General features: G+C 32.1%; 1 protein-coding gene across 7 annotated transcripts in view; it reads left to right on the forward strand.

Annotated features, from left to right (window-relative positions):
- Positions 1 to 285: 285 nt before the first annotated feature.
- Positions 286 to 16,069, forward strand: part of DDX60 (DExD/H-box helicase 60) — an 87,944-nt gene continuing 72,160 nt past the window's right edge. The window contains exons 1-7 of one of the 7 annotated variants that reach the window (XR_005655691.1): positions 286 to 429; positions 6,793 to 6,934; positions 7,246 to 7,357; positions 7,527 to 7,596; positions 8,223 to 8,412; positions 9,518 to 9,859; positions 11,542 to 11,658. Coding sequence is in view for 6 of the 7 variants with exons in the window: in XM_039876128.1 (XP_039732062.1) it covers positions 7,354 to 7,357; positions 7,527 to 7,596; positions 8,223 to 8,412; positions 9,518 to 9,859; positions 11,542 to 11,658 (723 nt within the window). In the remaining variant the exon portion in view is untranslated. Of the gene's footprint in view, positions 456 to 504; positions 737 to 6,792; positions 6,935 to 7,245; positions 7,358 to 7,526; positions 7,597 to 8,222; positions 8,413 to 9,517; positions 9,860 to 11,541; positions 11,659 to 16,069 lie in introns of those variants that run through there. The other 6 variants (XM_039876128.1, XM_039876130.1, XM_039876129.1 and 3 more) reach the window with 6 other exon arrangements.

Raw genomic sequence — 16,069 nt, forward strand, 5'->3', positions numbered from 1 at the left:
TTCACAGTGGAATTTCAGATTTCACTGTGTCTTATATTTCATCTATTTCTAAATTCTGCCTCTACTTGATTTTACCTTGTTTATATGTCCCACATTTCTCTGCTTCATTTCTCTCTATTTCATAATGTCCAAATTCCAAAGCCCATATTGTTGCCTCTGCTATCTCTTTCTTAAAGCTCAAATTAAAAGGAAAGATGCTGAAACTCACTTTTCCTAAACTAGCCTCACCGGATTGTGATGGTGAGAAACGAAACTTAAATACCTCTGAGATGAGAAAGGAAACCGAAACTCTCTGCCTAGTACAAGATAGGCTGAGGGCATCGCCCTGGTCCAGGGTCCTTCTGGAGCTTCCTTCAGACTTTGCTCTCGGTCCTCTCTCTGTCGCGCTCTCGCTGCAGGACGCACCAGTCAGCGGGCTCTTCAGACGCAGTAGGTCCCTGTCTCGAGAGTCCCAGGTTCGGGGCGAGGAGTGGAGTGGTGCTCCGAAACGGAAAGTTGGGTTGCGGGTGGTGTTTGTGTCAAGGGAAGTGTATAGCTAGGGCGGAGGCTGGAGCGGAGACGTCTAGGTCTCCGCGGGGGGTCTAGGTCTCGCATCAAAGGGGGAGGTGTCCCGGAACCGTTCTTAGGTGCACGGAGTCGAAGGTGCGGGGAGCTTCGGAGGCCACTGGGCTCTGGAAGGCAGTGGTGAGCTGGTTTCCAGCTCTCTCCGGAATGCGGGGCTTGGGAAGAAGCAGAGGTAAGGGTCACTGTAATGAGTGCGAAGGTCTGAAGTCTGAAGGAGAGGGGAGTGTTCAGGCTTTTAAAGGGCCCTTTTCAAAGAAAGTGTGCCTGTGCCCTCGATCTAAGATACTGAGGACAACGAAGGGACATCGCAACTGAGCGCAGCCAATAAAACTTAGTCATTGACAGCAGCAAGCAGTTTCCTCCTCTGTGCAGAATCCCGGGCCCAACTCAAAACTTGTAGAATAAGAATCTGCATTTTAATAAGATCTCCCAGGTGATTCCTATGCACCCTTAAGTTTCAGTGGCTTAACACAATAAAAATTATTTCTTATGTAACAGTTAACAGAGTGTAGTCGTGGTCAAGCAGCATACATTAGTTTCCTATTGCTGAATAACAAATTATCAGAGATTTAATGGCTTAAGGCAATAGAAATTTATTATTTTATGGTTTCTGTGGATTGGAAGTCATGACACAGGTAAACTGAGTCCTTTGCTAAGCATCTCACCAGGTCCAGATGAAGGTGTCTGCTGGGGCTGCCATCATCAAGGCACTGGATGCTCATTCAGTTTGTTGGAAGAATTCGAGTCCTTGCAGCAGTGGGGTTGGGGTTCCCTCTTTCCCTCCTGGCTGTTGGCTGGGGGTTACTCTCAGTCTTTAGATTTCACCCTCAGGTCCTAGCCATGTGGCCCTCTCACAACATGGTGGCTTATGTCTTCAAAGCCAGTAGGAGAATCTCTTTCCTGTCTGCTATGATAGACACTTATATAATATAACCTTATCATGGGAGAGACTATTCTATTAAATTCACAGGTCCCACACACAATCAAGTGGAGGAGACTATATAGGGTATGTAGACCAGGGTGACTGAAGTCACCGAGGCCACCTTAGAATTCAACCTACTGCTGGTTAGCTCTTCTCCAGACAGTGTTTCAGGGACTTGAACCCATTAGGTGGCTCCACCATTCTTGTTCTCTGGATTGGGCTATCTCCCTTCTAATACATAATCTATGATTTCTCTCTTTTTTTGCTTTCTCTTTTCTTTTTAAGGTTATTTAAATCAGAATCCATATAAGGTCCCGACACTACTGTAATTGGATGATAAATCTCTTAAGTTTGTTATAATCTTTTTCATCCTCTTTTAATTTATTCGTTAATAAGTGGAAATTTTTGTTTTTATTTTGTTTTGTTTTTTTTGGTCCTGTAGAGATTCTCTTAGTCTTACTGATATCATTTAACATGTTCTTTTGTCTTCTAAATATGTTGTCATTACTACTAGAGTTTTGATCAAATTCAGGTTTAAAATTTTTTTTCACCTAAAAATACCAAGATCTAAATTCATTGGGAGTTGTAAAATGGTGATATTCTATCATTCCATCTTTGTTTATTAGATGGATTACCTTCAGTTAATGGAAATGAAATGTCTTCATTTTTATTATTTGGTAACCAAATGGTATAGTGCTTATAAGAAAAAACAGTTAGCTTCTTGATTTTAGAAACTCTTAATTTTTGATGCATTATCATTAGATGCTATCTCTTGACTTCCTGCTGTGAAAAATGAGAAACTTACTATACACTCTTCTTTTTCTACTATTCATCCCTTTCTGAACTTCTCAATTAGGTTAATTGTATTGTTTTTATATTGTAAGGGTTAATCGCACTTTACAGTATTTTATGACTTTAATTTTTGTGATTTGTTTCTATGTTGAGTCAAAAATGGAAAACCAGTAAACGATAGTTACAAAATTATCATTATGTACACATTATTCATTGTAGAAGCAAAATGTATGTTTGGTTGAGAAATACAGTACTATATCATTAAGACTATTATTTGAAATTGATACTATTAACCTAAAAATAAAAGGCTTTTCAAGGTGGGAGGCAATAAGCATTTCTTTGAGATCAGTAAGAATCACTATTTGAGAAGCACTGATTCAGGTAGAAGCCCAAATAATCTTTTGATTAGGAAACAAAGGCAAGGGTACTTATGAGAAGGGGAACAATTACATCAATAGAAGGAAGGCATTTCTATTGGTGCAGATAAAATAACAGTGATGTTAATTCTAAACAATTAAAAACATCTTTTAGTTCGGCAGCCATCAGTCTGGTAGTTATAATATCTGTTTTCTTGTTATCTTTGCAAAAAGTTTTTTGGGACACAGCATTGCTTTAGGTTCAGTCTAAAGGTTATTTTGCCCTCTTTTAACATTCCAAAGTTTGAGGTATAAAATGTGCAAGGCAGTTCCTCTGGCATGACAGCTCTGGCATTATTTTAAAGTGGCTCTATTTATTAATTTTTTACATTTTCCCTTGTTTTGATCAAGATCTTTCCTTGAAAGTATCACTGAACAATCATCAGAAAGTAGCACTAATCAGTTATTAAAAGCATCATTGGTTCTCCATTGTCAGGTGGCTCTTTTGGGTATGTCATGCCATTCTTGAGGTTTCTCATCTGAAGTTTCATAGGCCTCAGTAATCATTTCAAAATGCTGAGCAACCATTAACAGAGTGATGTCTCTATAGCATCAAGCTATGTAAAATAAAGTTTTTTAACAGCAAACATTTCTATAAAAACAGAATGCTAAGTCCAATTTGTAGATCTGAACTAGAGCATGATACTCAAGGGCAGTTAGCTGAAGATATTAAAGAACCATAATGTGTTAGGGGGCACTGTATTTAATCATTTTTCTTGTGCCTGGATTTTATCTAGTTTCATATTTAATTTACCAGAGGTGTTTTATCTCAGTACAACAAAAGATATTAATAACAGAACAAACCCTACCTTGCTAATATAATGTATGGTCATGGCCAATTCTTTTGTTTAACGTGCAAGAAAATTTAAAGATTTATTCTATGGTTGACTCTTTCTGATGTCATCGTAATACCTGCCCAAGGAAAAAGTAATTTTCAAAATCTGGTACCTTTATTGAGTTGATATCATCAGGCATTAAACATTTTTTAACTAGTGTATTACAAGTTGAACATTTTAACCTGTGAAGTAGGTTTAAAGATGATGCCCAATGTTGAGTTATTTTTCTAGTCAGAATTAAGGGGGGAAAAGGAAACGATAATTATTATAGTGAGTGCTTGATCTCTTACATTATTTATGAGATAGGAAGGAATTAAAGTAAGGAAAAAAAGAAAAAAGGAAAATATGAAGGTGCAAATTATACGGGCTTAGTCTGGAATCTTGGGTTGATTGTCCACACTAGATGTCGTCTGCTTCATTTTTGAGTAACTTTAAAATTTCAAATCCTCTGTTTATTGAGCAGTCTAGTTAGGTGTAAGAGATTTCTTTAAATTGGGAAACATGAATCCAAGAGTCAATATTTCTAAATTCATTCACATATGAATTAGTTAAGAGTACCTGAAATTTTAGAGAGATCAGGTAGGAAGGAAAAGATAAATGTTTTAATTCTGCTTACAAAGGTATAATTGACTCAATTGCTATAGGTCATAGGTAGCTTAGGGAAATATTATTTCTTATATCTGGAAAACAAAGAGCAAAAACTGGTAATATTTCATATAAAAAGTCATAAAATTATAATTATTAGTTCATTTAGTCCCATGTTATTAATTCTTATTGTTCTTGACCTTTTTGTTAGCAGTTTTATGAATCTAATTTTTCCTTAGAGTTCTGTAGATCTTTATCTAGCTCAGTGTTATGTTTTTAAAGTTGTTAGAAACTTGCTTTTTAGAGTACATGTCAGTTTTTTTTAGGTGAATCTTTAAAGATGAAATATATTTGTTAAAATATTTTTTCCAAAGTACCAGAGTAAAACAAGAATTGTCTGTAAATAATAAAAGACTTAAAAAATGGCTATGGTTAAAGATCTAGTGAGAGTTCACATACATACATACATAAATGATATAATTGACTTAGTTATCCATTCCAGTCTCAGTTTGACCATATATATAACTCTTTTTTTAAGATCCCTTCACCATGAACTTTCTGCAACTTCCGCAAATCTTCTGCAATTTATATATATCATTTTATTTTAGGACTAAATTACTTTATTTCTTTTTTCTTCACGAAAAAGATAAAACAAAAATAAAAACAAAAAAATCTCATGTACCTAATATCCTTCCTTATCCAAAAAACATATTCTCTTCTACTTTTCCTCAACAGAAGTGTATCTCCATGCTTCATACCTTTTTCTATTGAAAACACATCCTGTTTTTTATATACAATCATTTTATTTATCCTTAATGTTTTTTAGTAGTTCTATAAAAAACCATAGATTTATACAAATCAATTTTGGTAAAGAAACTTATATAGCAGTTTATATTTTAAAAAGGTCATTTTTTTCCCCCTCCCTCAATCGCAGTGGGCAATGATTTGGTTAGATTCATCAGCAATTATTGTTTCAGTATTTTGTCTTATCTGAAAATGATCTAGATATTCAATCACTTTTATCTTTTAATTTAATTTAGTAAACCTCTAAGATTTCAGTTACCAAAAGATTTTTGAAAACATATTTTAAGTACACATTCCATAAAACAATTATTGCTGAAAAGTTTTACCAAAAACTGTTTTATTCTACTTAACATTATTTAATTTATTAATTCTCAATAATTAGATTATTAATGAAAATTTTATATTAGATAGTCCATTATTATCCTAAGCTATTTTCCTGCTGACAAATCCTGTAACAGAGATAACATAAACTTATTTTTATAATCTGAGATAAAATTAAAATATATTAAATGTTAACAATTTTAAAGATATGTCTGTTTTAATTAAACCAACAAACTTAAATCAGTTTTAATATTGAATATTTTCCCTATCACATGATCCTGAGAAGCATTTGGGTAAGTTTCTGTTATACTTAATTTATATAAGCACTTAATTTCTTTAAGCCAATTAAACAGAGCTCTTTATTAACCAATTTTATTAAATCTCTGGAGGTAGACATTCATACATAAATAAATATGGACAGACACAACCAAAGATCTGATAGTTTTAATTTTTAAAAAATTTTAGCCAAAAGATAGGTATAATAAGGAAAAATCCATTAATTTGTAATAGTTGGAATAAGTTAAGGTTATTCATTCATATGGCTAAAGCTTTAAGATTTGTATTTATCCTCGATAAACCATTTTTAAGGAGACTGAGGGGAGGCCTGCTTAGGCAAGGAAACCTTTCCAGCCGTTTTTTAAAGCTTTCTTTTTCCATTTTTCGCCCTTTGTTTAGTCAGGCAGCGTGGACTGTTTGCATTTCTGGTTATCAGTAGAAAGAACTTGAAATCTATTGAGGCTTAAAAAATCCTATTAGACTTCTAATTTTGCCAAATTTCTGATTATAGAGTTATTAATATTCTTTGAAATATCTTGTCAGGTTTCAGGTAGGACAAATAGTAAGAAATTTCAAAGCACTTGCTCGAATGGCCAAAGTTTATTTTAGGATTCTCTCAGATAAATTATCTTTTTGAAACTTCTGATTATTAACCAATGAATACATTCCATTGTTCCAGAGAGGTCTGGATTTCTCTCTTTAGGAAGTCTTTATCTTACAACAAACAACATAACAGATGAGATAAGAAAAAGAAACAAAAGAGCATAATTAAATGAGTACTCGCCCCCCATGCCCTGCAAAGTTCCTCCAAGCCTGGTTGTGAAAAGTCCCTCCTGTGGGGGGGGGGCATGGATTTTTTTTCTGCACCATAGCAAACTCTTGTGGCATCCCATCTTTCCTGAGGCATCCCAATCATGTTGGCACCTAGGGCAGTCATCCCTTATCTTGAGGGGAAAACCTCTCCCTTGAGAGAAAAACCTCTCCCTATCCCATAAAGTCATCTGACCTCAACCAAAAAAAAAAAAAGAAGGGAAGTTCAAACCTAAGAGTACTTCACAGTCAGTAAGGCAGCAGTACATGGAAGTGGTGGGCACAAAAGAGGCTCTGTAGGAGCCACACCTAGATTCAGGGGACACTGGACTATGAAGGTGAGGCCACTATATGTCCTGTTTGTAGTTGCCAGAGTACTTTTCTAAATTCAAAGTATCATGAATCCTCTTATTTTTCTTTCTTTTCTTGTTATATTTGATATTTTAATTAAATTTTTTATTTTGAGGTAATTGAAGATTCACATGTACTTGTACGAAATTATAGAAAGAGATCCTGTGCACCCTTTACCTCATTTTACCCAGTGGTAACATAAGGCAAAACTATCATGCAGGATCACACCAGGATCCTGACACTGATGCATCAAGATAGTGAGTAGTTCCAGCATCACAAGAATTCCTCATGTTGCCCTTTTATAGCCACAACCCCTCCCATCTAACTTTCATCCCCTCTTTAACCTCTTTAGCTTTGTCACATTTCCAATTTTGTTTATATGATTATCTGATTAACATTTGTATTTCCTGATAGATTTTAAACTTCGTAAGAACTGACAGCATGTTGACTTGTGTCTTGTATTCCCAGTGCCTATTGTTTTGCTTAACACACCATAGTTGTTTAATATTGTTTGTTGATGGAATAAATAAATTTCTAATTTTTCTTCTTCTTCTTTTTTTTTTTGTAGGGCTGCCATTTTCATTAATAACTGCCACTTAGAAGTACCCAAGCAAATGATGTTTTGCTATACTTAACATTTTTTAGTTCAGGTTGGAGGCACAGGTAGCAGGAAAAAATGGGTAATTTTCAATTTAAAATATTCATAAATTATAAAATAATGATTCTGTATGCTACACAGTTTTAATAGAATTAAAATAATTTTATTAGTTTCTTTTTCTCAATAGCAAGTAAATGATAGCTCTTTTAAAAATGTTTGAAAATAATGCATTCTCTTCCTCTCTTTTTTAGATTTAGAAGAATACACAGTGTTTTTAAAGAAAATATCAGAGTTAGTTTTGAATGAAATGCCAAAAGCTGAGTGAGTAATATTGTAGTAGCAAAGAGATGTAAAATTCTATATAATATTCCTCTATATCTATTTGACCTTAAAGTGCTATCTAGCTATATAATTATCTATCTCAGTATATATATTATAGTATATTATATATGTTTACAGTTATATACATATTATATCTTACATATATATAGTTTAACACAGACATTTAGAGCTGTTCTATGGTGAATGGAAACAGTTTTTCCTTACTTTCATTGTCTACAAATGTCAATGAACCCCATTGCTTTACAAAGGAATGAAACTGATTACACAGGACAGAAATATAACATAGGTCTATATTCAGAATATAGGTGTTAAATTTCTGATTCCAATTCAGATTCTACAATATGGCCTTAGATAATTTTCTCTATCTCTTTGAGTCTTAGTTTCCTTCTCTCTAGGTTGGGAATGACCCTTCCTTTTTCCTATGAAAGATAGTCATGCATATGGATATATTCAAAAAGTTTTAGCATTGAGACTGACATAAAATAATTACTGAGCAAGTTTAGCTATTGATGGTTATGCTAATGAGATAATAATAACAAAGCTACTGCCTTTTCGGATCGTATTTAATTTACATGTAATTTTTGTTTTAACTGTTTTCATTTTAGTTATTCCAGTATATTCAATGATTTTGTGGAATCTGAATTTTTTCTGATTGATGGAGATTCATTACTTGTCACATGTTTCTGTGAGAAATCATTAAAGCAGGGGCAGGAGCTCCACTTCTTCTATCTGGTTGAATGCTATCTTATGGATCTTATTAAGAAAGGAGGACAATTTGCCATAGTTTTCTTCAAGGTAACGTGACAGTTGAGTTCTTTTCTATGATTTGAGAACTAAAACTAAAAATTCTTCATATTTTTTTATTACAAATCAAAATATATGTATAAAAATTCAGAAAATTTAAAAGGAGGAACAGAAAAAATTACCCATAATTCCAGTATTCAGAAATGACTACATTTAAGATTTTATTTGCAATAATGGAACTTTATCGTAAGGACACACAGGATCATGAAAGAGGATGAGATGTCTCTTGCAGTGGTTTAGTTGATCTCTGAATTTCAGTCTTTCAACTCTCAGACTTGTGTCTTCAAAAGTCAGGAGTCAAGTTAGTTGAGCCCAGAAGAATGTCAAATTCATTAATGCTGCTTCATTGTTATTTGGTCTATAGTAAATGCCTCCAAGGGAATATATGTATATTTGATCTGCTTATTTTGATTATGAATCTAATTAATAAAATTTCGAATACAGATATGTATAAGTACTACCACTGCTTCCTCCTCCTGTCCCTTAAGATAACCAGTGTGTTACTCTTAAGGATTTTGGTGTGTGTTTGTTCAGTCGTTTTGCAATCCACATTATTGTTAGATTTTTGAACACTGCTGACTGCTTGCGAGCAATGTTTTGAATAAAGAGCCAGAGTTCTAGCCTCATGCTTCGAGTCTGGTTTACTGCTCTAATTTTGGTCTGTTGAGAAAAATCTATGCTGCTTCAGGAGGGTCACAATGACCTGGGACACTCAAACAGATGATCCACCTCAGCTTTCTTTTCCTTGATAATTTACACCCACCATTTGCTTTGACATACGTTTGTATCTTTTTTTCTTTTTGAAGTGAGTTTGGAGAAGAAAGGAATTAGAATGGGAAGGGAAAGTGTGATAAATCCTGAGAATCATGTGCCTGCTCAAAAGGGACACCTGTATTTTAAATTCAAGTTGTGGTTTATGGCGTGTATTTGTGAAATGACAGTCAAAGTTTATGGATTTATTCCCTGACGATAACACAGAACAAAAATGTGCTGGAACCTATCCCTTCAATGACTTTAATGATATGTGTTAAGCAACTAAACTAGTAAACTACGAAAGGATAATTTCAAAGTAATGTACTTTACCTCTCTCCCACAGGATGCTGAGTATGCATATTTCAACTTCCCAGAACTTCTTCCTTTGAGAACTGCTTTAATTCTTCATCTTCAGCAAAATACCACCATTGATGTTCGAACAAAATTTTCTGGATGCTTATCACAAGAGTGGGAAATTTTCTTGGAAGAGAATTGCCCATATTTCCTGATAGTTGCAGATGAAGGCCTGAACAACCTGCAAGCACACCTTTTCAACTTTTTAATCATTCAGTCCTGGGCAATGAAGGTCAATGTTGTGATTTCTTCAGAGCAAGAATCTGATATTCTTCGACTTTATGCTTTCTTTATGCCAAGCAAGTTTAGAAACCAAGAGTTTTTCAAGAAGGTAATTTATATCTAAAAGACAAATTACTGCTAGAATTTTACAAAATTTTCTAAATTCCTTGACTCGGTTCTATTTTCACCTCTTTTATAGAAATTATCATAAATTTAACAGAGAGGTATAGAACATTAATAAATAATAATAATACAAATGCAGTCATTTATTGAATACTTACTATCAAAACAATAGTGCTTGGTACTTCCCATGAGTCATTTTATTTAACTTTCACAACAACCTTGTAAGGTAGGTATTAGTATCGTCGTCGTTTTCCAGATGAAGAAATACTTGAATAAGTAATCTGCTAATCATCAATACCAAATGAATAATAGAGCATGGATTTGAAAAGAGGCAGTTTGACTCTAGCCCTTGTGTTTAACTACTGTGTGGTATACTTTCTTCAAGTTAATGATGGCCAGAAATGCATTAATTTGGAGGTAAAAATTATGCCTCTGTTGCTGAGACATACTAGTGAAATGATAGTTAATATGGTAGCTTTTAATGAGAAAACAATGGAGAAGTTTGATGAAAAAGAAAAATAAATGAGATAAATTTATTTCTTAATATTACACATTAATAGAATTATAAAGTATTTAGAAGTTTAATTCCATGATTTTATTATTTTGCTCTATTTGTGTATTTGACAACTACTATATTTAACCCTTGGGAGTCAAAAATGCATAATGATTTCATAAATAGATCTATTTTCTGTTTACTTTTACTACTTATAGCAAATTCTGAATATGAAGATAATTCTATATTTCATCAACACGATTTTTGAGTCGGTTAATGTTTTTGCCCTTAGACAATAGCGTCAAACTGCCCTCATGGTTGGAGACACCCAGGTGGTTATCATACGATCTGATAAGAGTTTATTTTGCTTTGGTTAGCACTCCAGTCATTAAACTCTAGTTGCCTATTGTGAGCAGGAACACTCCTGATACTCAACTTTATATTGGGAGGAGATACTGTAATCAATTGATCTCATTTTATCCCATTAGGGCAATTTCTATATCTGAGTTTGAAGAGTACCCTACAAACATCCTTCTTAAACTCTTCTTAAGAGGATTTTTTTTTAATGGAGGATTTTATTACTGATAAAATAATATATTTCCTAATTTATTGAACACTCACCTTGAAAAGATTATTTCATTTACCAATTTGAGGACTTCATGAAATACAAATAAAAAGTACAATGTACATCGCTAATGGCTGTTGCTGGATGATAGGTACTTGACAGGAGGTTATGCTATTTTCTATATATTTGTATGTTTGAAATTTTTCATAATAAGATGTAATACATTAAATGGACACAATGATTTTTTTGAGATGTTGGAAATGTTCTAAAGTTAGATTATAGTAATGGTTGCACAATTCTGTAAATTTACCAAAAGCCATTGAATTGTAACCTTAAAGTGAGTGAGTTTTATGTTGTTAATTATACCTTCATAAAGTTGTTAAAAAAGTTAAATGTACTAAATTCCCAGGCAAAAATTCATTTGGCAAAGACAAAATAGTGCTGGTTGGTAGGCTTTGAATAGCATTATTGATGATTTGTAACTACATTAGCGTAATTTTTTTACTTAGAAATATTATAATACTTGTGTCTTCAAGGTCTGATTTTTTTTGTAGTCAGAAAGTAATTATTTTACTTATGACAATTTACATGACTTGCTTTCTTTTTACAGAATGAACAGAAGATTGAAAATGCTTATAAAACCCTGATTAAATATTTGAAAGAATGTAGAGTTTTGGCATTAGAAACCCTTTTTGGAAATTTAAAATGGAAAAATATGATGGAAGAGGTAATGAACCTTAAAAAAAACTTTTATTTGAACTAATTGTTTATTATACATAAAGCTGCAAAAATAGTATACGGTTTCCATATATCTTTTACACAGCTTCCCCTAATACTTACATCTTATGTAACCATGGTACATTGATCCAAACCAGAAAATTAACATCAGAATAATACTATTAACTAAGCTTCAGACCTTATTTGAATTTCACTTACTTTTCCCCTAATAACCTTTTTCTGTTTCAGAATTCTGTCCAGGGTCCCACTTCCATTTATTTAGCTGTTTCCCTCTAGTCTCCCTGAATCTGTACTAGTTTTTCAAGTCTTTCCTTGTCTTTCATGACCTCGACATTTTAAAAAAATATTGATCAGTTATTTTGTTAACATTCCTCAATTTGGGGTTGTCTGATGTTTTCTCATGATTGGAATGAGGTTACATATTTTTGGCAAGAATGCCACCGAACTGATATCGTGTCCTCAATGCAGTATATCAAAGGATTCATGATGTTAATATGTCTTAACACCGGATGAGTGGTGCCTGCCAAATTTCTCCACTGTAAAGTTACTATCTTTCTTGATTATGCAAATCCACTTCTTCTCAAATTTTAGCCAATTAATTGTAGAACCCAATTAATTTTGGGTCTGGTCTATAATGATTATTACTACGGTTATTTCACTCTTTCATTCTACACTTGTTAATTGGAAATCTACTGTAAGAGACAGTCGCTTTAGCTGTGCTATTATGTGTTTATTTATTTATATCAATATGGACTAGTAGATATTTATTTTATATTACAGGTTGAAGTCCAATAGTATAATGATTTTGGTGCTCAAATTATTCCGGGTTCGAACATTAGAAACTTCTTCAGGTTTGAACCCGTGTTCTTTTATAAGCTCCCCATTTTTTTTTTCTTTTTTAAAACCGCTATTGAAGTATGATGTCATAGATTGCGGTGATGATTACACAGATTTATATTTATCTTCAAACTCATCAAGCATCATCTTTTTGTGCACTATCTTACTTTTTGAAACCACAAGATGTTCCAATTTCATCTTGTATTTTCCCTGCCCCAGCCCTCAAATCAACCAATTCTCTAAGAAGTTTTGGTTGCTTTTATTGGAAAATGGCATTTAGAAGCCATGATCTGGGAATGATATTTGTTCATTGCTACTGGGGTATTGTTGCTACTAGGACTTTCCAGCAGACAGAACAAGAAAATATATGTATGTATACTAATCCATGTGTATATACCTATTTTTAATTTATCATCCATCTGTCTTCTATCTATCTAATCATCTATCATCTTTGTATCTCTATCATCTATCATATCATGTGTTCATATTGAAAACTTTTACTCCAACTTCATATAGTTCATTTACTCCCCTTTCTTTATTTGTAATTTCTTTCTCCAATTGTGAGACATTAAGCTCTCCTTACTTATAATTATTTATTTTTTAATTCTAGTATACAAATAAAGTAGTTTTAGAATTGCTAACAATATCTGAGTTATTGTTACTAAGTATTGTTATTCTTAGAATAAGTTATTGTTTCTAAGAATATTGAAACATATTCACTAAGTGGATTACAGGATTTATATAATATGTCAAAATACTCTTTTCCAAAGTTATTTAGGTGAATTCTTTTCTTGTTCACGTCTTTTAGTGTGGTTATATTATTCATTATTAATAGAGTTAGTTTCTTTGGTTAGTGTTTGTATTTCATTTTGGATCCCTCCCATCCATATCCTGATTGTTTTTAATTATTTGGTTTTTTTTTTTTTTTGGAGGGTATGTGAAAGTTATACCAAACATTATGATTTTAAGAATAAGATATATGCAAAAATATATACTCAAAGAAATGACACTTTATTCTTATCCCTGCTGCTCTGGTTCCATTCTCCTCTACAATTCACCCCTTTCTCAAATACTTCCCATAACTTGTTTCTTTAGCTTCCAGTTTATTCTTCATGTATTTCTTTTGTACAATAAAGGCAGATACGTCTGTATTTTCTTATATCCCCTCTTTCTTAAATAAAGGATATCATATTATATCCTTTAGTATTTTTCTTTTTGCATTTAGCAACATATTTTAGAAATCATTTTAAAGCAGTTTAAGGTTATCTTCCTCATTATGTTACATAGCTGCATGGTACTCCTTTGTGTGGATGTACTTCAGTTTATTTAACCAGTTTCTTATTACAGAATTTATACTGTTTCTAACATTTTGCAATTATAATCAATGCTGTGGTGAATAACCACATCGTATGTAATTTTGTACTGTTGGTGATATATCTTTAGAATAGGTTTCTGAAGTGAGATTGGTGAGTCGAAGATGAGTGTATATGTAGCTTAATTAGGTTTTGACAATTTTCTTTCCAAATAGGCTTATACTAATTTTTTTTGTCTTTGTCTTTCCATTTTTAAGTGTGATATATTTTATGAATACACACACACACACACACACACACACACATATATACACATATAAATCACATGGGAATTCCTCTTTAACTTTAATATATGTAGGGAAATCTCCTAACAATAAACTCATAATATATATATGCACACACACACACACAGACACATATGTACATATATATACACATATATGTACATATATACACATATATGTACACACACATACATATATATGTGTGTGTATATATATCCCTAACCCATTTGGAGTTTATTTTTGTATACAGTGTGAGATATGAATATAATTTTTATCTTTTTCAAAGGTAATTAATTAAAAATTCAATGTGTAATTAATTAAAAATTCAATCTTTATCCTAGTGATTTCAGATGCCACTTTGTTATTTAATAAATTTTTATATGTATTTGGCAATAATTTTGGACTTTCTACTCTGTTCCACTGGTGTATTTGCAAGTTCTACACTCTTTTGATTCTAAATGCTTCATAGTATTTTTAATGTCTTGTTAGGCTAGTTTTTCCACTTATAGTTTTTCTCTTAGAGTATTTTCACAGCTATTTTCCATATGAGCTTCTGTTATTAACTTAACTAACTTCAAAAATATCTTCTTAGTATCTTTATCGAAGTGTATTGAATTTACAAATATTCTGGGAAAATTGACATCTTTATAACACTTAGTTATTCCATGCAAGAAGAGAGAATGTATTTATATTTGTTTGTCTATTTTTGTGAATTTGAGAAATTTCCTCATCTACCTTTTATACATTTCTCGTTAATTTTCTTTCCAAGTATTTGATGTTTTTATTGTTACTGTAGTTGAAATTTTCTCTGCCATTGTGTTCTCTTACTCTTTGTTATTTAGGCAAATGAAATCTATGGATTTTTGTATGTCAATTCTATATTCTGATGCTTCATTGAAATTTTTATTTTTAAATTAGTTTTATTATTAATTCTTTGGAGTTTTCCATATATACTATCATATCATCTGTAAACAGAGATAGTTTTGCATCTTCTTTTCTTATTATGCCTCGTTACCTTTTTAAATAAAATTGTATTAGCTAATAAATCTAGTACAATGGTGGATAGTAGCAGAGATAGTGGGTACCTGCCTTATTCCTTAATGGAAATGTCTCTATTGTTTCTATAATTTACATATATATATAGATATACTATATATATAACATATATACTGATATTAAGAATGTGGTCTCAAACTTATTTTTTTAGTGTTTTTATCATGAATGTGTGTGAAAGTTTGGTATGATTATGTTTTTTTCCTTAACTTTATTAATATGATATTTTGATATCAATGAATTTTTTAACATTGAAGCAACTCTGCATTCCTACTGAGTTTCATTAATTTGTGTGTCCTTTTATGTTTAAATCCTACTTGGTCATGTTATATTATTTTCCTAACATGGTGTTGGATTTTGTTTGCTAATATTTTGTTTAGAATATTTGCACCAGAATTCTTGAATGACACTCTTCTGTAGTTTTCTTTCTGTGAACTATATTTATTTGGTTAGGTATCAGTGTTACATATGCTTCATTAAAAAATTAGAATGTTTTCTCTTTCTTTTTAATATTCTGAAATAGTTTATAGATTATTGGGATTATGTAGTTTTTGAAGACTTGATAGAATTTCCATGTAAAGACATATAGGCCTGGTGCTTTTTACTTGATAATTTTCTCTATTTTTTTCTATGAAAATTGGTTTCTTTAGGTTTATTAACTCCGATGGGGTCAATTTTAATAATTCATTCTTATGAGAAAATTATCCTTTTCATTTACATTTCAAATTTATTTGCATAGGAGTTTGCAAAGTAAGCTTTTATGACTTTTAAAGAATTTCTTTTGTTTCTGTGGTTATTTTTTCTTTCTGTTTTTATTTTGCACATTTTCAATTTGTGTTCAGTTTTCTTATTTTATGTTTTACTGTCTGGTTTATGAGGGTTATTTTTGTTTGTTTTTCAGTATCTCTTAGCA

This window comes from Pteropus medius, unplaced genomic scaffold (assembly GCF_902729225.1).
Source record: "Pteropus medius unplaced genomic scaffold, Ma_sr-lr_union100, whole genome shotgun sequence".
Taxonomy (NCBI): domain Eukaryota; kingdom Metazoa; phylum Chordata; class Mammalia; order Chiroptera; family Pteropodidae; genus Pteropus; species Pteropus medius.